We start from the raw sequence: 24,307 nt of genomic DNA, 5'->3' as shown, positions 1-24,307 counted from the left end.
TTGTTTTAGTGTGGTCAGGGCGTGAGTTGGGTGGGTATTATCTATGTTTTCTGTTTCTATGTGGGGTTTCTCGTTTGGTCTGATATGGTTCTGTAACGTCCTGACCAGAGTTCTTATGTGTTTTGCTTGTTTAGTGTTGGTCAGGACGTGAGCTGGGTGGGAATTCTATGTTGTGTGTCTAGTTCGTCTGTTTCTGTGTTCAGCCTAATATGGTTCTCAATCAGAGACAGCTGTCAATCGTTGTCCCTGATTGAGAATCATATATAGGTGGCTTGTTTTGTGTTGGGGATTGTGGGTGGTTGTTTCCTGTCTCTGTGTTTGTATTCTGCACCAGATAGGTCTGTATCGGTTTGCCACTTTTGTTATTTTGTATTTGTTTAGTGTTCACAGTAGTTTTTGTTAATTAAACATGTTGAGCACTGGCTACGCTGCGTGTTGGTCCGATCCCTGTTTCACCCCCTCTTCTAGTGAAGAGAGGGAAGGCCGCCGTTACAGAACCACCCACCAATCTCGGACCAAGCAGCGTAGCAACGGGCAGCAGTGGCAGCAGCAGCAGCAGCAGCAGCGGGACCAGGAGAAATGGACATGGGAAGACGAGCTGGACGGAAAAGGACCCTGGGCAGAGCCAGAGGAGTATCGCCGCCCCAAAGCAGAGCTGGAGGCAGCAAAAGCAGAGAGGCGGCGTTTCGAGGAGCTAGCTCGGCAGCAGGAGCCGGATCTGGGTTACACCACTTGGGAGGAAATAGACAGGTGGTCGGTTGACCCAGGGAGAGTGCCGGAGCCCGCCTGGGATTCGATGGAGCAATGTGCAGAGGGATACCGGCGAATGAGGTTAGCACGACGACGCGGTAAGAAGCCCGTGAAGAAACCCCAAACATTTCTTGGGGGGGTGGCTAAAGGATAGTGTGGCGAAGTCAGGTAGGAGATCTGCGCCCACTTCCCATGCTTACCGTGGAGAGCGGGAGTACGGGCAGACACCGTGTTATGCGGAAGAGCGCACGGTGTCTCCTGTACGTGTGCATAGCCCGGTGCGGGTTATTCCACCTCCCCGCACTGGCCGGGCTAGATTGAGCATTGAGCCAAGTGCCATGGAGCCGGCTCTACATATCTGGCCTCCAGTACGTCTCCTCGGGCCGGTGTACATGGCACCAACCTTACGCATGGTGTCCCCGGTTCGCCAACACAGCCCAGTGCGGGTTATTCCACCTCCCCGCACTGGACGGGCTACGGGGAGCATTCAACCAGGTAAGGTTGGGCAGGCTCAGTGCTCAAGGGAGCCAGTACGCCTGCACGGTCCGGTATATCCGGCGCCACCTTCCCGCCCCAGCCCATTTCCTCCAGTTCCAGCACCCCGCACTCGCCTTATGGTGCGTGGCCCCAGCCCAGTACCACCAGTGCCTACACCACGCACCAGGCTTCCAGTGCGTCTCCAGAGGCCTGTTCCTCCTCCACGCACTCTCCCTATGGAGCGTGTCTCCAGCCCAGTACCTCCAGTTCCGGCACCACGCACCAAGCCTCCTGTGCGTCTCCAGAGCCCTGTACGCACTGTTCCTTCTCCCCGCACTCGCCCTGAGGTGCGTGCCCTCAGCCCGGTACCTCCAGTTCCGGTACCACGCACCAGGCCTATAGTGCGCCTCGAGAGTCCAGTGTGCCCTGTTCCTGTTCCCCGCACTAGCCTTGAGGTGCGTGTCTCCAGTCCGGTACCACCAGTTCCGGCACCACGCACCAGGCCTACTGTGCGTCTCAGCAGGTCAGAGTCGGCCGTCTGCCCAACGCCGCCTGCACTGCTCGTCTGCCCAGCGCCGTCTGAGCTGCCTGCCTGCCCAGCACCATCTGAGCCATCCGTCTGCCCAGCGCCATCTGAGCCATCCGTCTGCCCAGCGCCATCTGAGCCATCCGTCTGCCCAGCGCCATCTGAGCCATCCGTCTGCCCAGCGCCATCTGAGCCATCCGTCTGCCCAGCGCCATCTGAGCCATCCGTCTGCCCAGCGCCATCTGAGCCATCCGTCTGCCCAGCGCCATCTGAGCCATCCCACTGCCCAGCGCCATCTGAGCCATCCGTCTGCCACGAGCCTTCAGAGCCGCCCGTCTGTCCCGAGCCATTAGAGCCGTCCGCCAGTCAGGAGCCGCTAGCCAGTCAGGAGCTGCCAGAGCCGCCAGCCAGTCAGGAGCTGCCAGAGCCGCCAGCCAGTCAGGAGCTGCCAGAGCCGCCAGCCAGTCAGGAGCTGCCTGAGCCGCCAGCCAGTCAGGAGCTGCCTGAGCTGCACTCCAGTCATGAGCTGCCTTCCAGTCGTGAGCTGCACTCCAGTCGTGAGCTGCACTCCAGTCGTGAGCTGCCCGACAGTCGTGAGCTGCCCGACAGTCGTGAGCTGCCCGACAGTCGTGAGCTGCCACTCAGTCCGGAGCTGCCACTCAGTCCGGAGCTGCCACTCAGTCCGGAGCTGCCACTCAGTCCGGAGCTGCCACTCAGTCCGGAGCTGCCACTCAGTCCGGAGCTGCCTCTCTGTCCGGAGTTGCCTCTCTGTCCGGAGTTGCCTCTCTGTCCGGAGTTGCCTCTCTGTCCGGAGTTGCCTCTCTGTCCTGAGCTGCCTCTCTGTCCTGAGCTGCCTCTCTGTCCTGAGCTGCCTCTCTGTCCTGAGCTGCCTCTCTGTCCTGAGCTGCCTCTCTGTCCTGAGCTGCCTCTCTGTCCTGAGCTACCTCCTAAATCATGTGGGGGCCTTGGGGAGGATTCTTAGGCCAAGGGCGAGGGTCGCCACTCAAAGGACGCTAAGGAGGGGGACAAAGACAGTGGTGGAGTGGTGTCCTCGTCCACCGCCGGAGCCGCCACCGCGGACAGATGCCCACCCAGACCCTCCCCTTGAGTTTTAGGGGTGCGTTCGGAGTCCGCACCTCGGGGGGGGGGGGGGGGGGGGGGGGGGGGTACTGTAACGTCCTGACCAGAGTTCTTATGTGTTTTGCTTGTTTAGTGTTGGTCAGGACGTGAGCTGGGTGGGAATTCTATGTTGTGTGTCTAGTTCGTCTGTTTCTGTGTTCAGCCTAATATGGTTCTCAATCAGAGACAGCTGTCAATCGTTGTCCCTGATTGAGAATCATTTATAGGTGGCTTGTTTTGTGTTGGGGATTGTGGGTGGTTGTTTCCTGTCTCTGTGTTTGTATTCTGCACCAGATAGGTCTGTATCGGTTTGCCACTTTTGTTATTTTGTATTTGTTTAGTGTTCACAGTAGTTTTTGTTAATTAAACATGTTGAGCACTGGCTACGCTGCGTGTTGGTCCGATCCCTGTTTCACCCCCTCTTCTAGTGAAGAGAGGGAAGGCCGCCGTTACAGGTTCTCAATCAGAGGGAGGTGTTAGTCATTGTCTCTGATTGGGAACCATATTTAGGTAGCCTGTGTTCTATTGTGTTTTGTGGGTGGTTGTCTTCAGTCTTTGTGTGTCTGCACCAGATAGAACTGTTTCGGTTTTCACTTTTGTTGTTTTGTAATTTGTAGTGTTCAGTTTTTTGATTATCATTAAATTAAGATGAACACTAACTACGCTGCGCTTTGGTCCTCTCCTTCCACCGACGAAAGCCGTTACAGAGGCCAATGATTGATTACTTTCATTTCATTATATTAATTCATAACAATCATTTTCTTTTGAGATTATGGATGTCCATTTTATATTATTCCTACATTAAGCAATGGTAGAAATGCCATATGGAAGCTATTATTGCTTACCATACGAAATGTGTAATCCTTCATTCAACCATGCATACGTCTGATCATATGACTTGGATTAACCCATATCTCACCATCACCATCCAAACTATCCAGCCCCCATATCCACACGAGTTCAGAGCACAGCGACTCTTTACCTTCTTGCCACCTTTCTTTCCCTTCTTCTTCTTCTTCCCTTTCTCTCGGTCCACAGCCAGCTTGAGATTCTTCACTTCCTGTCTCATCAGCTCATCGACCTGTGGAGAGATTTTTTAACATGCACGCTCACCAGTCACCATAAACCCTCGGCTCGTCTCATAGTTGGAAATCGTTCACAGATGTGCAGCGTTTGAAGTCTTCTGATGTTTGCAACAGGGTAAAGGTGAATTCTGTTACATTTGAGGTAATATTATCTTCAGGTGATGAACAGAATTTTAAAGGTTAATAATGCATTTTAATTTTTTTAATCGGGATGGACTGACATGAATGCATGGGCTAAACTGCATTTTCATTGCAAGTTATAGCGTACTGTTCACTATCTAACAAACATTAGCTTGCTGGCTCGCTAGCTAACGTTACGTGTATGATCTGTGTAGTAATATTATTTGTATCTCAGAACCCATTTACATTGCTAGTTATTGCCTAATGTTAGCTAGCTAGCTAACATTGAGCCTAATTGGTTAGCTTTAGCTATCTTCAGATTCATACTACAGCATTTCATGCATGGTGGCTAGCTATGACAAACCGTTTGTATTGCCAGTAGTATGGGTTGGGATTATGGTTAATTGTTTAGCTAGCTAGCTCGCTACATGTCTAAACAAAAGACTCCACTTCGCCAGATGATTACATGACCCATCAAGTTAGTCAGCTGTGTTTGAGGGTGATTACAGCCACCTATTGTATTTCATGAACACGTGTACATGTCTAGACAATAGGGACCCATTCACTTAGCTAGATGTGTCTGGGGGTTGGTTTTAGCATTTCTTTCACATGACCCATCAATTTAGACAAGTGTGTCTGGGAGTTGGTTAACGTGTCTGGGGGTTGGTTAACGTGTCTGGGGTTGGTTAACGTGTCTGGGGGTTGGTTAACGTGTCTGGGGGTTGGTTAACGTGTCTGGGGGTTGGTTAACGTGTCTGGGAGTTGGTCGGTGTGTCTGGGGGTTGGTCGGTGTGTCTGGGGGTTGGTCGGTGTGTCTGGGGGTTGGTCGGTGTGTCTGGGGGTTGGTCGGTGTGTCTGGGGGTTGGTCGGTGTGTCTGGGGGTTGGTCAGTGTGTCTGGGGGTTGGTCAGTGTGTCTGGGGGTTGGTCAGTGTGTCTGGGGGTTGGTCAGTGTGTCTGGGGGTTGGTCAGTGTGTCTGGGGGTTGGTTAGTGTGTCTGGGGGTTGGTCGGTGTGTCTGGGAGTTGGTCGGTGTGTCTGGGGGTTGGTCGGTGTGTCTGGGGGTTGGTCGGTGTGTCTGGGGGTTGGTCGGTGTGTCTGGGGGTTGGTCGGTGTGTCTGGGGGTTGGTCGGTGTGTCTGGGGGTTGGTCAGTGTGTCTGGGGGTTGGTCAGTGTGTCTGGGGGTTGGTCAGTGTGTCTGGGGGTTGGTCAGTGTGTCTGGGGGTTGGTCAGTGTGTCTGGGGGTTGGTCAGTGTGTCTGGGGGTTGGTCAGTGTGTCTGGGGGTTGGTCAGTGTGTCTGGGGGTTGGTTAGTGTGTCTGGGTAAGCACTAAGCATCATCTAATAAATGTAAAATATTTATACAATATATACAATATTTTGATATTGCTACTATACAAATATGCACGTAACCATTTCACTGTACCGTTTACACCTTCTGTATCCTGTGCATGTGACAAATAAACGTTGATTCTATTTGATATAGTGTGTGTTTACCAGAGACGGTAATGTGAAGAACAACATGACCTGCACCCAAGTCAGATTAGGAAACAGGCCAAGGACGAGATCAAGTGTATTTCCTTATTGTAGGTTACTACTTTTACCACTTTTAGTCTTCAAATTTTTGGTTGTTTACTAAACTACGCACTCTGTTTAGCAAATGGTCTCAAGTGAATCCTTAATGAAGAGCTCTCCAGTAGGTACCAAAACATTCAAGGATCCTTTTCTCAAAAGGGGGGTTACAAGTTTATCAACTTTCAAAGCAGAATTTCTTTCCCATTGTTCCACAACTGCAGTGTATGATATACCATTTTCTAGTTCTGAGTCATCTACTTTTATCCAATGTAAAAAACACAATTTCAAATTTTGCAACATAAGACCGAATCGAGGCGGTCGGTCACATATGATTGAAGTGTGTGTGTGTGTGTGAGTGAGTGAGTGAATGTTTGTGTGTGAGTGTGTGTGTGTTGAGACCAACGGCCTAGTCTCTCACCTGAACTCTGACCTCCTCCTCCACCTCCAACCTCTTCTCCTCACGCACCAGCTGGGCATCAAACCGCTGCAGGAAGTTCTGTTTCTCATCACGCCCCTGCCACACGTCTACACACACACACACACACACACACACACACACACACACACACACACACACACACACACACACACACACACAAACACACACACACACACACACACACACCATCCATCACTGACAGTAGAGCATGAGGAAGCATGCTGGAGTGGTCAGTAGGGAAAGCAGACAGGACCAGAGAGAGAGGCAGGTGCAGGTGGAGGACTGTGTGTGTATATGTGTGTGTATATGTGTGTGTATGTGTTTGTGTGTGGGACTAAGGCAATGCATATTGTCCTCTCTAAGTTGCTCTGTCCGCTCTCAGGCACCACTTCCTGGTCAGGAAATTAACTTCCTGCTACCGGCCTGTCACAACGCCAAGCAAAGATTTCCACATCAAGCCAGACAGGTGGGGGGAATGGGATCTGAGCCTTCAAAACAACCACTCAAAATGCCGGACACAACTGAACACTGGTACAGCCAAAGGCCATTACAGACAGAAGACCCCAGCTGCTCTGCCATCTCTCTTCTAAAATCCTCCTTTGGTCTCTGCATTGGCATGGTAACGGTTGTGGTCAAAATGTGCCATTTTGTGAGACCTTTTTGTTAACATGGAATCACAAGATAATTACCAACATCCGACTTGTTTTCCCATTTGACAGATAAATCCCCCCCTTCGGATGAAGACCTGTCAAGTTCAGGCAGGAGTCAAAGGCCATTGATTTAACAGCTTGCTCCGGTGGCACCTCTATATACGGCGTCTCTTTGAAATGAGATCTGCTTGGAAGGTCAGAGATCAACCTTTCCTCTCCTCCTCCACAAGGCCCCCTTTTTTAAAGTCCCCCGTTGCAAAACATCCCCCAGGCAATCTGATACATGTAATTACCTTTTCTCTTGTCTCGTGTGTGTTCCCAAAACTCAATCTGTCTGTTTGTTTCTATGCCTCTGAAAGTAGAAGGGTGTGAAGAGAAAGCAGTGGTGCAAGTGGTCAGCATTTCAAGTCCACTATATTGCCATTAGGAGAGTTTAAGAGACTTAGGCTGGGTAGAGAATAAAGCCTCACTAGGTCTGAGGATAAGCCAACGGCAATTTAATCAGTTCACTTGACCAAGCTGGCTATTGGACAAGCTCACGTCAAGCATATCTAATATAATGATTCCTCGCGACACATACCGGCCACGCACACACACACACACCTGTAAGAACAGGCTGCTGCTCTGTCATTGGATACACTGTGTTGGCCATATATATATATATATATATATATATATATATATATATATATATATATATATATATATATACGTATATACCACCTGGCCTGGTGAAAGACACAGATTAGAGCTGAAGTGTGATCACCAGCGTTTTCCTTTGCCAGGGCCACAGTCTGCTACACCCACAGTATGTGCTTCGGGTTCCAATATATATCTAGCCATTAGTATGCTGCTGCACACCTTTCTACCACAGAGCCCCCTTCTCTTCTGCTTGTTCACTCTGGGAAAAACAAGGTGTTTTGAGCTGAGCTGCAAACAGGAAGAGTGAGTCTACTAAGTAAAGAATGCTTCCTATTGCACGGTCCTCTGGCCAGGAAATTGAAATGATATCCATGGTTCACATCCAACCGCTGCTCCGTGACGCTGGCTCTGGCTTGCCTGGGCACACAGGAAGAGAGTTCCAGTTCCAATCACGCTCCCAGGGTTTGTCCGTCCACGGTTCCCTTCCAGCCCGCAGCCCAGCTGGGATGTATGGGGGGAAGTAGAGGAGGTAGTGGGAAAAAAGTGATATAAACAAAAAAAAGTACCCAGCGAGAGGGACGGAAACAAAACAAAACAAAAATAACAGGATAAAGTAGCACACAATGAACTATCACCTCAATGAAACACTTAGCCGTGACTAGTGTGTGGACAAGATGACAAAGTCTCACACTACCGAGAAAGTCAAGCGTTTTTTTCCCAACAAACACAAACTCTCAGATGAACGGACCTATAGACCTGAACCCTCATTGAATTCTGGGTAAATATTTGCTTCACCTTTTCCGCTTCATTACATCTAAATCAACCTAACGAGCCAGTCATTAAACCATTTTCCAATTACACACACCTGATAAAACAGAGCTGATGTGACAGGACCACCGTTTACAAAGCGCCCTGACGTTTATTATTATTATTTTTAATCAGGCCTTTGACAGGCTGGATGTTTTACATGGGTTTAAGAGCTATATTCTGCTCTTTATGAATGTTAATGACAAACTGTGTTTTAGGATCTTTAATGCTAAGGTTAAAGGGAGATGATGAAAGAGAGAAAGGAGGAGAAGAGAGGGGGAGAGAGAGGAGGGAGGAGGAGAAGAGAGGGAGAAGAGAGAGTGGGAGGAGAGGGAGGAGGACCAACTGCAGTGTTTTAGTCCCTGTCCTTCCTCTTTACTATGGGGCACTAAGAGGAGAGGTCACTCCTAATAAAAACCTCAAAATCAATCACTCCCCTCTCATGTTGGAGTCTAGACGCCGTCAACCTACAGCTAACTTAGACCGGGGCGAGTTTGGGCTAATAAGAGAGACTGGCCCCTGATATAGGCAAAGCTGCTCTATGGCCTTGTACACACACACACACACACACACACACACACACACACACACACACACACACACACACACACACACACACACACACACACACACACACACACACACACACACACACACACACACACACACACACACACACACACACATAACGTTATAAATGTTGTGAAGGTCAGGTGGTGAGGTGTAAAGCGCTGGGCCAGCATCTGGTCTTCATTACATCTCAAAGGTCTGTGTGTGTGTGTTGCTTCTAACAGGAATGTAACCTAAAGCCCTGTGTTGTACCAGTTGACATTCTGAGGTGAATCATAACGAGGAGAGAATTGAACACTTTTGACTGGGAATATAATGACTTCCTGCTAACTCTACAGCTGCTGACTGACTATTGGTTGTAGGTTGTGTTACCCTCTCCTTCACCCTCTCAATGCTGAACTAAAGGTGACGCAGAGCAGAGACCTTCTACGGTCACTGACAGACTAGGGTTAGACACAAGTAAGATGTTAGTCTCTATCAGCGTGGTAATGATTTCTCCAGCTGGTTCTGTTGGTTGGAGTATGATTCTGATCAAAAGACCAATGAGCTTCTCCCAAAAAAGTGGAGTTTGTAAAACCAGTGATGGCAAGACCAATGTTGTGACTTCAATTGAATTCCCACATGGGTCACCTGCTCTGAATACGTGTGTTTACAACTGGACTATAGGTATCTTTGAATAAAGGCGTTATGGTGTTGTTATGACATATCTCATTAAGCTGGGAACTCTGAGAAGGCTGTATCTTTGTCCTCCATAGGGATGTCAACAGGATATCCCAGTGATTTGACTCTAATGCTCTCATTGTGTAGATTAGGAAGTAGCGCAGCAGCTTGAAAGGGCTGAATTCGACACTGTGGCACAGATATACACACTGCGACTATTCACTCACTTCCCTTCAGCCTCATTCACTTACCTTTCATCCAAGGATATCACAGGCCCATGAACGTTCAATGAGCCGAGATATTGACTGGTAGCTTTGTATCAGAGAGGGAGTCAATTCCATTTCAATTACTAAACTGCCTGGAATTCAGAATGGAACTATTGAGTTCATAGACGTTTAAATGAAACTACTGTGCTATCCATAATACTCCCCACAGCTTTGTGGGATAAGCCTGCGTAATATAATAATCACGCCATTTCTCCTCTGAATAATGTTTGTTGTTTTGGCACCAACCCTGTCGACCTTCGAGACACGCCCGGAGAGCAGTGGTGACTGATCCCGCATATTTCCCTCTGTGATTTGTGGGTGTTTGTGCAGCAGTGGAACCGCCTGCGAGAAGCCAAATAACACATGCTGCCCTCAGAGAAGCATTCCACCATTCCACCTAGAACCCTTCCACCTCAGGTGACTGGGTCAGATAAGTTAACTGAAGGGAGGGAGAGGGGGAGAGAAAGGAGTGATGAGACCCAGGATGTATGTGGTCGGAGGATGCAGACTCCTCCAGAGAGAGAGATCCCTCCCTACTCGGGACCAAGAAGCTTCATCTGGTTGTTGAAACGTTGTTGAAAGGGTTTGAGTCTTTAAGGAGTAAAATATTGAAGCCAGACGAGCTCAAATGGAGAGTTACTCCTGGATGTTTGACCTGTATCTGGCAGCAACAGGAGGGAAGCAGCAGCTTTTGGAGATAGGTGGAGTTACTGCTGGATGTTTGACCTGTATCTGGCAGCAACAGGAGGGAAGCAGCAGCTTTTGGAGATAGGTGGAGTTACTCCTGGATGTTTGACCTGTATCTGGCAGCAACAGGAGGGAGGCAGCAGCTTTTTGAGATAGGTGGAGTTACTCCTGGATGTCTGGCCTGTATCTGGCAGCAACAGGAGGGAAGCATCAGCTTTTGGAGATAGGTGGAGTTACTCCTGGATGTCTGACCTGTATCTGGCAGCAACAGGAGGGAAGCAGCAGCTTTTGGAGATAGGTGGAGTTACTCCTGGATGTCTGACCTGTATCTGGCAGCAACAGGAGGGAAGCAGCAGCTTTTGGCGATAGGTGGAGTTACTCCTGGATGTCTGACCTGTATCTGGCAGCAACAGGAGGGAAGCAGCAGCTTTTTGAGATAGGTGGAGTTACTCCTGGATGTCTGACCTGTATCTGGCAGCAACAGGAGGGAAGCAGCAGCTTCTGTCATTTCTCTGCATTGTTTCTCCATTAGGGGAGAGCTGGAGTCAGTCAACACAGACTTCAGTACTCACCATTCTGTTGAAATCTCCCTTGGTCGCCTATCAAAATGTGGAAAGAGTCAAACTGACTTAACCAGAAGAGGGGATAGCTGTCAAATGGGCTAATGACTAAACCTGCGAAAAGCTAAAACACCAAAACAAAGTCAGTCATCCATCTCCATTGGATTTGGAGGAAGCAGGGTGGTTGACTTGAAACAACAATCTGGAGGCTCCAGGTCCAACTGCTCCTCACTGAGTCATTGCGTAAAGGCAGACATGGGGGTTGGACACACGCTCCTCCACGGGTCACTGAGAGACAGGAGCCTGGGCGGCATGCATCACGTCCTCGTTAAGGGCCCAGGGCACCATGGGAGACAGGAAGTCTGTCAGGTGATCAGATTGATTTGTGGTCCCACACTGATTCAAAAAACACCAACAACAGGCCCATGGTAAAGATTCAGAAACCACTAGCCTCTCAAGCTGTGACTCCTGTCACTATACACCGCTGTCTTCAGTGAGACATCATGAACCATCACAGAGAGAAACACTGTGGAAGGTAGACTTCAGATCTGTGCCTATCAGCTCGACCCTTTAGCAATGCTGTGTAAATAGTTCATCACTGCCTCTTATCACCACATTACTATAGTCCTCATACCTACTTTCTAACTCACCTTTATACATTACTATGGTCCTCATACCTACTCTCTAACTCACCTTTATACATTACTATGGTCCTCATACCTACTCTCTAACTCACCTTTATACATTACTATGGTCCTCATACCTACTCTCTAACTCACCTTTATACATTACTATGGTCCTCATACCTACTCTCTAACTCACCTTTATACATTACTATGGTCCTCATACCTACTCTCTAACTCACCTTTATACATTACTATGGTCCTCATACCTACTCTCTAACTCACCTTTATACATTACTATGGTCCTCATACCTACTCTCTAACTCACCTTTATACATTACTATGGTCCTCATACCTACTCTCTAACTCACCTTTATACATTACTATGGTCCTCATACCTACTCTCTAACTCACCTTTATACATTACTATGGTCCTCATACCTACTCTCTAACTCACCTTTATACATTACTATGGTCCTCATACCTACTCTCTAACTCACCTTTATACATTACTATGGTCCTCATACCTACTCTCTAACTCACCTTTATACATTACTATGGTCCTCATACCTACTCTCTAACTCACCTTTATACATTACTATGGTCCTCATACCTACTCTCTAACTCACCTTTATACATTACTATGGTCCTCATACCTACTCTCTAACTCACCTTTGTACATTTTGTTTCCCTCCACAACAGTTGGGAGGAAGTTGCTCGGGGGCATTTTCCAGCCCTTCTCCTCCTCCTTCAAGAGACAAGAAATGAATCAATCAATTACATTACGTGTATTACAGCTGGACACAGTTTTAAAGCTTTAGAAGTAGTTTAATTCCATATTATTTTCTCAAAGTCCTATGTATAGTCTATGCATTTTAGGATAGATGCAATCTAAGCAAGGCAGAAAGGAAATAGCACCTTGTAGTTTAAGGTAATGCCAGGGGTCTCAGGTCTTATGGCTAATTTAGTGGAGAGAGTTGAGGTTTTCAGAGACTCCACATGACTTGGATAGAGTTCAAAGCTGCTCTACAGATGACCTGCCCTCCGCTGTGCTGTTACACCAGGTCAGATCCAGAACTATCTATGCTGTGACACCAGGTCAGATCCAGAACTATCCATGCTGTTGTAACAGTATAACTTTAAACCGTCCCCTCGCCCCGACACGGGCACGAACCAGGGACCTTCTGCACACATCAACAACAGTCACCCACAAAGCGTCGTTACCCATCGCTCCAACTATCCATGCTGTGACACCAGATCAGATCCAGAACTATCCAAGCTGTTACACCAGGTCAGATCCAGAACTATCCATGCTGTGACACCAGATCAGATCCAGAACTATCCATGCTGTTACACCAGGTCAGATCCAGAACTATCCATGCTGTGACACCAGATCAGATCCAGAACTATCCATGCTGTTACACCAGGTCAGATCCAGAACTATCCATGCTGTGACACCAGATCAGATCCAGAACTATCCATGCTAACGTTGATGATGTGGATAAACAGTAGCAGACAGAGAGATGCTGGGTGGATGACTTATAGAACTACATCAACATCCAGTCCCTTTGCACATGCACGCATACGGAAACACACGCGCTCATGCACGCACACACACAGGAGAGTTCTAGACAGGTAGGGAGTGGACTGGGGGGGGCTGTTCTCAAAGGGAATCAGTTATTCAGACATGGCATGTTTTATGTTACCTCTCATTCTTTAATACATTTCTCCATTAGCATTTAATGGCTCCCAAAAGAGGGAGAAATCCATTTGAAAATATTGGAGGAATCTTAAGTGCTTCATAATACGCTCCAATGTTGGATGACGACACTCATGGTGCGAGGCAGGAAGCGTCCTTATGGATCGACCAGGACCAGGACCAGGACCAGGACCAGGGCCAGGACCAGGGCCAGGACCAGGGCCAGGACCAGGGCCAGGACCAGGACCAGGACCAGGACCAGGACCAGGACCAGGACCAGGACAGGCATGATCCGAATGTCAGATGTTGCGTTTCAGGACTGTGAAAACGTACTAGGGTTTTAATAGAGCTGGATCAGGTAGTGAGGAACTGATGTCGATCATCGTGCTTAAGAGTGGGGGGGTTTTAGTGACCTGGTAAACCAGTGTTTATCTATAGACAACCCTTCATTGTTTCTCTTTGTTGGGCTGTTCAGGATTGTTCAGGACAAGGTTAAGGAAGTCCCATAGAAGTCCAATAACAAATCAGGGCACAACCACAGGGTTTAAAATATAACCGTTCACACCACCATGAGTCAATGTGTAACTTAACCTCCGTTACAGACGTAATACTGCCCGTCACAGAAAGCAGTATAGAGATGACGTGTCTATTTGATGAGTTCGACCATCCCATACCAAGCACATCTGGAATGCTCCTCCAGGAACGAAGCCTGTAAAGTGTGTCCCCTTCTAGCCACGCTATTTCTCTGGTTCATGAGCTGTGGTCAGGTGGATGTGACATGTTCCTCCACAGCAAATTAAAGGGGCATTTCTTGGTTTTTACGTGAACAATGCTTCCATTCTAGTCTGTGGGATCAGAGCCAGACAATATGAGTGAGGACTTGTAATCCTCTTTCTGTTGCACGGTAACCACCAGTCATGACATCATCCTGATTCTAGAACATTGTAAGGTCCCCAGTGTACAGGATTAGCCATACTGTAAAACGAGAAGTATCATGCCATTTTTAACTCTATCCGTCTCTGGTAAAGGCGTGAGTGACAGACTGAGACACATTGGTTTTATCTCTGAGACGGTCAGTCTGCTTTTAGACTCTATGCCAGACTGCAGAGTGCTAGTTTAATCACACACCTCACTCAGAAGCACACTGTGCCATTCTGTCTGAGAGGCTAAAGTGACTCCCAACTACAAAGGAGAGAAGCTCTGCCAAGCCTCAGCTCTGTTCTCCTGAACATCTCAGTTCTTATGGCTTTAATCCTACATTATCACCCTCAACCATCATCACAGCTATTCTAAGAGCCCTATTCAAGCAAACTCTGTAACCGGATGTCCAGGACTGTACGGTAAACCCGGTTAAATAGACTTTGATTGAAAACAAGTGACCTCCTTATCCAATAGCTATTGCTATTCTGTTCAGGAACACATATTAGCTACTTCAATAAGAGATTTATAGTCATAGAAGTCATTCAACAAAATAGTCATGAATAATCTTAGTGCTCTATTCAATCCGTATCCAGGAAATACAGTGTTACAGAGTGATTTAAATTTAAAGCCAATGTTCCAGCATTAGCTGAGCCTTCATTCACAATAAACGCTGCACATGTCACATAGGAATTTACCTTTACATTTGTATTGCGTAATCTGTAACGCTTCAGCGATACAGAATGAATATAGCCCTTAGTTTCATTGGCTTGATGTGGGACAACGAGGACATATTGTTGTTCCACAGGGTATGTTCATGCAAGGGGGATGTGGACTGGAACTGAATCCTTGGCTTGAACAAACCATTTTGAGGAACACTTGACTGAAATCAGAAACATTTCCTCACAGATTCTTCACAGTCTTCAGCAGTAAACATCTCTATCGTTCCACCACACCCTCAATCATCTGAGAAGACCATGGGACAAAGCTCTACCGCTTAGCCTCTGATTTAGTAGCGGAGGTGTATTTGATGGTCTTAATTGTGCACGTCCAGTGGGATTGGGCCTTCATGAGGAAAACAGGTGGAGAGAGGCTGCAATAAAGCGCCTACTTCAATTCGCTTAAGAGGAAAAGCACTCTGTCACTTACACTTTCGGTCTACTGGTTTGACTTTGAGACTCTGTGGGCTTCTGAAGGTTTTGGATGTTTCACTTTGTTTTAAGAATGCCGTTAAGGTCAGACTCAGATCAGTTATGATTCACTTTGTTTTAAGAATGGAATTAAGGTCAGACTCAGATCAGTTATGTTTCAGGGGAAGAGAATAAACTGAGCTCTTCTTATCAAAAGCCTGGATAAAGCAATTCTGAAGCTACTATTGGCCATCAAGCCTTGTCTGTTTAATAGCATGAGCCACTATTGGCCAAGCCTTGTCTGTTTAATAACATGAGCCACTATTGGCCACCAAGCCTTGTCTGTTTAATAGCATGAGCCACTATTGGCCAAGTCTTGTCTATTTAATAACATGAGCCACTATTGGCCAAGCCTTGTCTGTTTAATAACATGAGCCACTATTGGCCAAGCCTTGTCTGTTTAATAACATGAGCCACTATTGGCCAAGCCTTGTCTGTTTAATAACATGAGCCACTATTGGCCAAGCCTTGTCTGTTTAATAACATGAGCCACTATTGGCCAAGCCTTGTCTGTTTAATAACATGAGCCACTATTGGCCACCAAGCCTTGTCTGTTTAATAACATGAGCCACTATTGGCCACCAAGCCTTGTCTGTTTAATAACATGAGCCACTATTGGCCACCAAGCCTTGTCTGTTTAATAACATGAGCCACTATTGGCCACCAAGCCTTGTCTGTTTAATAACATGAGCCACTATTGGCCACCAAGCCTTGTCTGTTTAATAACATGAGCCACTATTGGCCACCAAGCCTTGTCTGTTTAATAACATGAGCCACTATTGGCCACCAAGCCTTGTCTGTTTAATAACATGAGCCACTATTGGCCACCAAGCCTTGTCTGTTTAATAACATGAGCCACTATTGGCCACCAAGCCTTGTCTGTTTAATAACACGAGCCACTATTGGCCAAGCCTTGTCTGTTTAATAACACGAGCCACTATTGGCCAAGCCTTGTCTGTTTAATAACACGAGCCACTATTGGCCAAGCCTTGTCTGTTTAATAACACGAGCCACTATTGGCCAAGCCTTGTCTGTTTAATAACATGAGCCACTATTGGCCACCAAGCCTTGTCTGTTTAATAACATGAGCCACTATTGGCCACCAAGCCTTGTCTGTTTAATAACATGAGCCACTATTGGCCACCAAGCCTTGTCTGTTTAATAACATGAGCCACTATTGGCCAAGCCTTGTCTGTTTAATAACATGAGCCACTATTGGCCAAGCCTTGTCTGTTTAATAACATGAGCCACTATTGGCCAAGCCTTGTCTGTTTAATAACATGAGCCACTATTGGCCACCAAGCCTTGTCTGTTTAATAACATGAGCCACTATTGGCCAAGCCTTGTCTGTTTAATAACATGAGCCACTATTGGCCAAGCCTTGTCTGTTTAATAACATGAGCCACTATTGGCCAAGCCTTGTCTGTTTAATAACATGAGCCACTATTGGCCAAGCCTTGTCTGTTTAATAACATGAGCCACTATTGGCCAAGCCTTGTCTGTTTAATAACATGAGCCACTATTGGTCAAGCCTTGTCTGTTTAATAACATGAGCCACTATTGGCCACCAAGCCTTGTCTGTTTAATAACATGAGCCACTATTGGCCAAGCCTTGTCTGAGCCCACCTCTCCTTCTTCTTTTCCTCCTTTCTTCTGTTTGCTTTTCCGCTTCTTGTCTTTCTTCTGATCCTTGCGGTCCTTCCCACCCTTCTTATCTTTATTTATGTTGTCTTTCCTCTTCTTCTCCTTCTCTTCCTCTTTCACTGCTAATTCTGCAGCGACCTAGCAGGAACAAAAATGAGATGAGCATAGAAAAAGAAAGGGAGTGTTTGTTAACTGTCTGTGGGTTAGATGAGGACCATGGGTCATTAGTCTACCTGGTCAGGTGTCTTCTGTGCAAATATGGCTGTTGATCCCCCATCCTCAGCATTGGGGAAGTCAGGAAACTTTCCAGTAGCATCTCTACAATAAATAGCATGTTTTAAAGGCACAATCTGGGACACTTCCTGTTCTTAAATGATCATTTTCATTACAGATATATCATTCTTGATGAATTGTACTATGTCAGAGTTAGACGGCAGACCTCCAACAAGGTCACCAGAGGGCAGACCCTCCTAATGGTTTACTAAATGCCTCAGATACTTCCACTAATTAGGGGTGGTTCATGTCATGGAGCAGTTATCTCAACGTGGAGAGAAAATAATCACCCGACCAGGAATTGCTCTTCGGAATGCCAAACTATGTATCCCCACTTCCCTTCCAGCTCTCATTATCCTAAACCTTAGAGCAACCCTGTGAACCAACGTTTAGCTTCCAACTTCCTTCAAATCTGGTCCTCTCCTCTTGGCCTCGAAACTTTTGTATTCTCATCAGACAGGTTGAGGAAGCTGTACCGACAGGGTTTAGATTCTCATCAGACAGGTTGAGGAAGCTGTACCGACAGGGTTTAGATTCTCATCAGGCAGGTTGAGGAAGCTGTACCGACAGGGTTTAGATTCTCATCAGACAGGTTGAGGAAGCTGTACCGACAGGGTTTAGATTCTCATCAGACAGGTTGAGGAAGCTGTACCGACAGGGTTTAGATTCTCATCAGACAGGTTGAGGAAGCTGTACCGACAGGGTTTAGATTCTCATCAGACAGGTTGAGGAAGCTGTACCGACAGGGTTTAGATTCTCATCAGACAGGTTGAGGAAGCTGTACCGACAGGGTTTAGATTCTCATCAGACAGGTTGAGGAATCTGTACCGACAGGGTTTAGATTCTCCTCAGACAGGTTGAGAAAGCTGTACCGACAGGGTTTAGATTCTCATCAGACAGGTTGAGGAAGCTGTACCGAAAGGGTTTAGATTCTCATCAGACAGGTTGAGGAAGCTGTACCGACAGGGTTTAGATTCTCATCAGGCAGGTTGAGGAAGCTGTACCGACAGGGTTTAGATTCTCATCAGACAGGTTGAGGAAGCTGTACCGACAGGGTTTAGATTCTCATCAGACAGGTTGAGGAAGCTGTACCGACAGGGTTTAGATTCTCATCAGACAGGTTGAGGAAGCTGTACCGACAGGGTTTAGATTCTCATCAGACAGGTGGAGGAAGCTGTACCGACATGGTTTAGATTCTCATCAGACAGGTTGAGGAAGCTGTACCGACAGGGTTTAGATTCTCATCAGACAGGTTGAGGAAGCTGTACCGACAGGGTTTAGATTCTCATCAGACAGGTTGAGGAAGCTGTACCGACAGGGTTTAGAGTTTAGACTACCCTGGAGGGTGTGACCACCTCATCCATCCGTCACGGATGGATTATAATGTTGTCAGCAGCTCAGCCGAGGTCACAGCAGAGGGCAGGGCCGTGGAGGCCAGGCTGGAGCCTGAGACACTGGTGTTGCGTCCCAAATGGGCCCATAGGTCTCTGGTCAAAAGTAGTACACTATTTAGGGAATAGGGTGCCTTTTGGATGCACACTGGGGCTGAATGTGGAGGCCAGGGCCATTGTGGGTCATTGCTTCGTACCCATGGGAGCTGTTCTCTCTCTGTTCACCCCCCAGGGCTCTCCAGGGCCCCCAGCCTGGATGACTTATGTCCATTGTTCCTGCTCTACTGGGTAGGCAGGCAGCACCCACCGCTGGCCAACCATAAATCACCCTGGAATGCACTAATAGGCAGCTAGCATGGAGGGGAAGACACACACATAGAGGGGAAGACACACACATAGAGGGGAAGACACACACATAGAGGGGAAGACACACACAGAGGGGAAGACACACACAGAGGGGAAGACACACACAGAGGGGAAGACACACACAGAGGGGAAGACACACACAGAGGGGAAGACACACATAGAGGGGAAGACACACATAGAGGGGAAGACACACATAGAGGGGAAGACACACATAGAGGGGAAGACACACATAGAGGGGAAGACACACATAGAGGGGAAGACACACATAGAGGGGAAGACACACATAGAGGGAAGACACACACAGAGGGAAGACACACACAGAGGGAAGACACACACAGAGGGGAAGACACACACAGAGGGGAAGACACACACAGAGGGGAAGACACATAGAGGGGAAGACACATAGAGGGGAAGACACATGGAGGGGAAGACACACATGGAGGGGAAGACACACATGGAGGGGAAGACACACATGGAGGGAAAGACACACATGGAGGGAAGACACACATGGAGGGAAGACACACATGGAGGGAAGACACACATAGAGGGAAGACACACATAGAGGGAAGACACACATAGAGGGGAAGACACACATAGAGGGGAAGACACACATAGAGGGGAAGACACACATAGAGGGGAAGACACACATGGAGGGGAAGACACACATAGAGGGGAAGACTCACATAGAGGGGAAGACACACACAGAGGGGAAGACACACACAGAGGGGAAGACACACACAGAGGGGAAGACACACATAGAGGGGAAGACACACATAGAGGGGAAGACACACATAGAGGGGAAGACACACATAGAGGGGAAGACACACATAGAGGGGAAGACACACATAGAGGGGAAGACACACATAGAGGGGAAGACACACATAGAGGGGAAGACACACATAGAGGGGAAGACACACATAGAGGGGAAGACACACATAGAGGGGAAGACACACATAGAGGGGAAGACACACATAGAGGGGAAGACACACATAGAGGGGAAGACACACATGGAGGGGAAGACACACATGGAGGGGAAGACACACATGGAGGGGAAGACACACATAGAGGGAAGACACACATAGAGGGGAAGACACACATAGAGGGGAAGACACACATAGAGGGAAGACACACATGGAGGGGAAGACACACATAGAGGGGAAGACACACATAGAGGGAAGACACACATAGAGTGGAAGACACACATAGAGTGGAAGACACACATAGAGGGGAAGACACACATAGAGGGGAAGACACACATAGAGGGGAGACACACACAGAGGGGAGACACACACAGAGGGGAAGACACACAGAGGGGAAGACACACATAGAGGGAAGACACACATAGAGGGAAGACACACATAGAGGGGAAGACACATAGAGGGGAAGACACACATAGAGGGGAAGACACACATAGAGGGGAAGACACACATAGAGGGGAAGACACACATAGAGGGAAGACACACATAGAGGGAAGACACACATAGAGGGAAGACACTCATAGAGGGAAGACACACAGAGGGGAAGACACACATGGAGGGGAAGACACACATGGAGGGGAAGACACACATAGAGGGGAAGACACACATAGAGGGGAAGACACACATAGAGGGGAGACACACATAGAGGGGAAGACACACATAGAGGGGAAGACACACATAGAGGGGAAGACACACATAGAGGGGAAGACACACATAGAGGGGAAGACACACATAGAGGGGAAGACACACATAGAGGGGAAGACACACATAGAGGGGAAGACACACATAGAGGGAAGACACACATAGAGGGAAGACACACATAGAGGGAAGACACACAGAGGGGAAGACACACAGAGGGGAAGACACACAGAGGGGAAGACACACAGAGGGGAAGACACACATAGAGGGGAGACACACATAGAGGGAAGACACACATAGAGGGAAGACACACATAGAGGGAAGACACACATAGCCACTGACTGTGACTCCTTTCCTCCAGCCATATCCTGCACCTAACAGACATTAGGCCTCACACTAACACTCTGTTTTTAATCTTGTCCTCCCCCCTTTTCCATTCCAACCTCCTCTTCATGACACGAACAGGGATAGATACATACTGGTGGTGAAGGGTTTTGCAGGAGCCAGGAAGAGTCTATGGGTGTGATAACCTCAGAGACATGGCAGTGAAAGAGGGAGGAGTTAGGTTGGGAGAGAGAGAAGATAACACAAAAAAGATACAGCTACTGTGAAAGAAGACAGACTTCCCGTTGCCTGCCTGTCTCACCGGCACTCGATAAACCACTGTCTGATCTGCTCTTGCAGGGTTTCCCGTAGGTCAGGGCCGTCCACGGCACGCACAGACTCCTTGATGCTGACCAGGGCCCTCTGGTACTCAGCCTCATTCTCCTCCTGGACCAGCCTGCGAGTCGTCTCCACCTGCTGGGCCTTCAGCTGGGCCACGCTGGGCCTCTGCTGCTGCTGCTCTGGAGGGACCTGAGGACCAGGAAGGACCAGACACAGCTATAGAGATTAGTGGGGTGAGACAGGGATGCAGCGTAAGCCCCACCCTCTTCAACATATATATCAACGAATTGGCGAGGGCACTAGAACAGTCTGCAGCACCCGGCATCACCCTACTAGAATCGGAAGTCAAATGTCTACTCTTTGCTGTTGAATTGGTGCTTCTGTCACCACCCACGGAGGAGGGCCTACTGCAGCACCTAGATCTTCTGCACAGATTCTGCCAGACCTGGGCCCTGACAGTAAATCTCAGTAAGACCAAAATAATGGTGTTCCAAAAAAGGTCCAGTCGCCAGGACCACAAATACAAATTCCATCTAGACACCGTTGTCCTAGAGCACACAAAAACCTATACATACCTCAGCCTAAACTTCAGCACCACAAGTAACTTCCACAAAGCTGTGAACGATCTGAGAGACAAGGCAAGAAGGGCCTTCTATGCCATCAAAAGGAACATACAATTAGACATACCAATTAGGATATGGCTAAAAATACTTGAATCAGTTATTGAACCCATTGCCCTTTATGGTTGTGAGGTCTGGGGTCCGCTCACCAACCAAGAATTCACAAAATGGGACTAACACCAAATTGAGACTGCATGCAGAATTCTGCAAAAATATCCTCAGTGTACAACGTAAAACACCAAATAATGCATGCAGAGCAGAATTAGGCCGATACCAGCTAATTATCAAAATCCAGAAAAGAGACGTTCAATTCTACAACCACCTAAAAGGAAGTGATTCCCAAACCTTCCATAACAAAGCCATCACCTACAGAGAGATGAACCTGGAGAAGAGTCCCCTAAGCAAGCTGGTCCTGGGGCTCTGTTCACAAACACAAACACACCCCACAGAGCCCCAGGACAGCAACACAATTAGACCCAACCATATCATGAGAAAACAAAAAGATAATTACTTGACACATTGGAAAGAATTAACAGTGGCAGAATACCTGACCACTGTGACTGACCCAAAATTAAGGAAAGCTTTGACTAAGTACAGACTCAATGAGCATAGCCTTGCTATTGAGAAAGGTCGCCATAGCCTGTCTTCTCTTGAGAGCCAGGTCTGCCTATGTGTACACTGCTCACAAAATGAGGTGGAAACTGAGCTGCACTTCCTAACCTCCTGCCCAATGTATGACCATATTAGAGACACATATTTCCCTCAGATTACACAGAACCACGAAGAATTTGAATCCAAATCCAATCCAATCACAGCAGCAAGATTTGTGACCTGTTGCCACAAGAAAAGGGCAACCAGTGAAGAACAAACACCATTTATTTCCCTTTTGTACTTTAACTATTTGCACATCGTTACAACAATGTATATAGACATAATATCACATTTGAAATGTTTTTATTCTTTTGTAACTTTGTGAGTGTAATGTTTACTGTTTTATTGTTTATTTCACGTTTGTTTATTATCTATTTCACTTGCTTAGGCAATGTTTCCCATGTCAATAAAGCCCCTTAAATTTAATTAAAATTGAATTGAATTGAGAGAGAGAGTGACAAACAGATTTAGCACAAAGGGAAGATTAACAAAGTTACCATGGCACCAAGGCTTGTCTGGTTATCACCACTGGTACTGATTGGCTGACCTTCACAATACAGACGTGTCTGTGATAGTCTGTGTTTACTGACTCAGAGTAACCCTGCCCCTTTGTTACCCAACACAGTCCTGGTAGAGAGAACAGTGAACAAGTACACCCACCATTCCCAGAAATATCATCTCCTCCAGCCGTTCTCTCCTGGTCCTCTTCCTCTGACTGTAGCCCCGCCAAACCTGGAACATACCAGAACAACAGGACAGCTAGGACACAACACAGGACACCTAGAACACACCAGAAAAACATGACAGCTAGGACACAACACAGGACACCTAGAACACACCAGAAAAACAGGACAGCTAGGACACAACACAGGACACCTAGAACACACCAGAAGAACAGGACAGCTAGGACACAACACAGGACACCTAGAACACACCAGAAAAACAGGACACCTAGAACACACCAGAACAACAGGACAGCTAGGACACAACACAGGACACCTAGAACACACCAGAAAAACAGGACACCTAGAACACAAAAAGACATACCTAGAACCCAAAACAAGACACACATAGAACATAAAACGAGACAAGTAGAACACAACACAAGGGGACAGACAAAAGGGGATTTTATAACCATCATGCCCATACTGCATTGCATGAACAGCTGAGAGCTGAGCAGAGCCCGACAAATGCCAAACACTCAGGTCCTGGGGGCTGGCAGGCAGGAGACAGACGCTACACATGATAACACCTGCTTTTTTTCCCCCACGGAAGAGACCCCTCTCTTTGGCTGGTCTGCTCCAATGATATCTCCCACCGACATAGACGAGGAATGCAACACTACTGCAGGGAGGAATGAGCCTCTGTATCAGTCACAGTGGTGGTGACATCTGATATAAAAGTAGTGTCCTGTTCTACCAAGGTGCTGCTTACAAAGTCAGGTTTGTCTAACAGTGTTTGATCGATACTGTCCCTTGTGCAAGACAGGGATTAACATTGACCCAGCGCTCTGACCTGAACATGAACCCTAACAGGTCAGGTCAACAGAACCACCTGTCACTACCTCAGCCATGCCACATTATTATAACGACACATGATCCAACCTCTCCATAAAATATCTACACACCCGATTCCTCCGTGAAAGCAATGTGTCCAGCGGCTTTGTTAGGCCAGAGATGGTTTACACTTGGGCCAATGAGAGAGAATGGTGGGGGGAACTG

General features: G+C 47.6%; 1 protein-coding gene across 1 annotated transcript in view; it reads right to left on the bottom strand.

The window, feature by feature from the left end:
• LOC120050820 (dynein regulatory complex protein 11-like) overlaps positions 1 to 24,307 on the bottom strand; it is a 49,400-nt gene that overhangs the window by 21,118 nt on the left and 3,975 nt on the right. Inside the window, exons 5-11 of the mRNA XM_038997350.1 lie at positions 23,247 to 23,318; positions 21,296 to 21,504; positions 17,237 to 17,321; positions 16,986 to 17,141; positions 12,225 to 12,300; positions 6,067 to 6,173; positions 3,855 to 3,953 (exon numbers count right to left, since the gene is read on the bottom strand). Coding sequence (XP_038853278.1) covers positions 3,855 to 3,953; positions 6,067 to 6,173; positions 12,225 to 12,300; positions 16,986 to 17,141; positions 17,237 to 17,321; positions 21,296 to 21,504; positions 23,247 to 23,318 — 804 coding nt within the window. The remainder of the gene's footprint in view (positions 1 to 3,854; positions 3,954 to 6,066; positions 6,174 to 12,224; positions 12,301 to 16,985; positions 17,142 to 17,236; positions 17,322 to 21,295; positions 21,505 to 23,246; positions 23,319 to 24,307) is intronic.

The sequence above is a fragment of the Salvelinus namaycush genome, chromosome 7 (assembly GCF_016432855.1).
Source record: "Salvelinus namaycush isolate Seneca chromosome 7, SaNama_1.0, whole genome shotgun sequence".
NCBI lineage: Eukaryota > Metazoa > Chordata > Actinopteri > Salmoniformes > Salmonidae > Salvelinus > Salvelinus namaycush.
The sequence above is the reverse complement of the archived record's forward strand: the minus strand, read 5'-3'. Positions and strand labels throughout refer to the sequence as shown.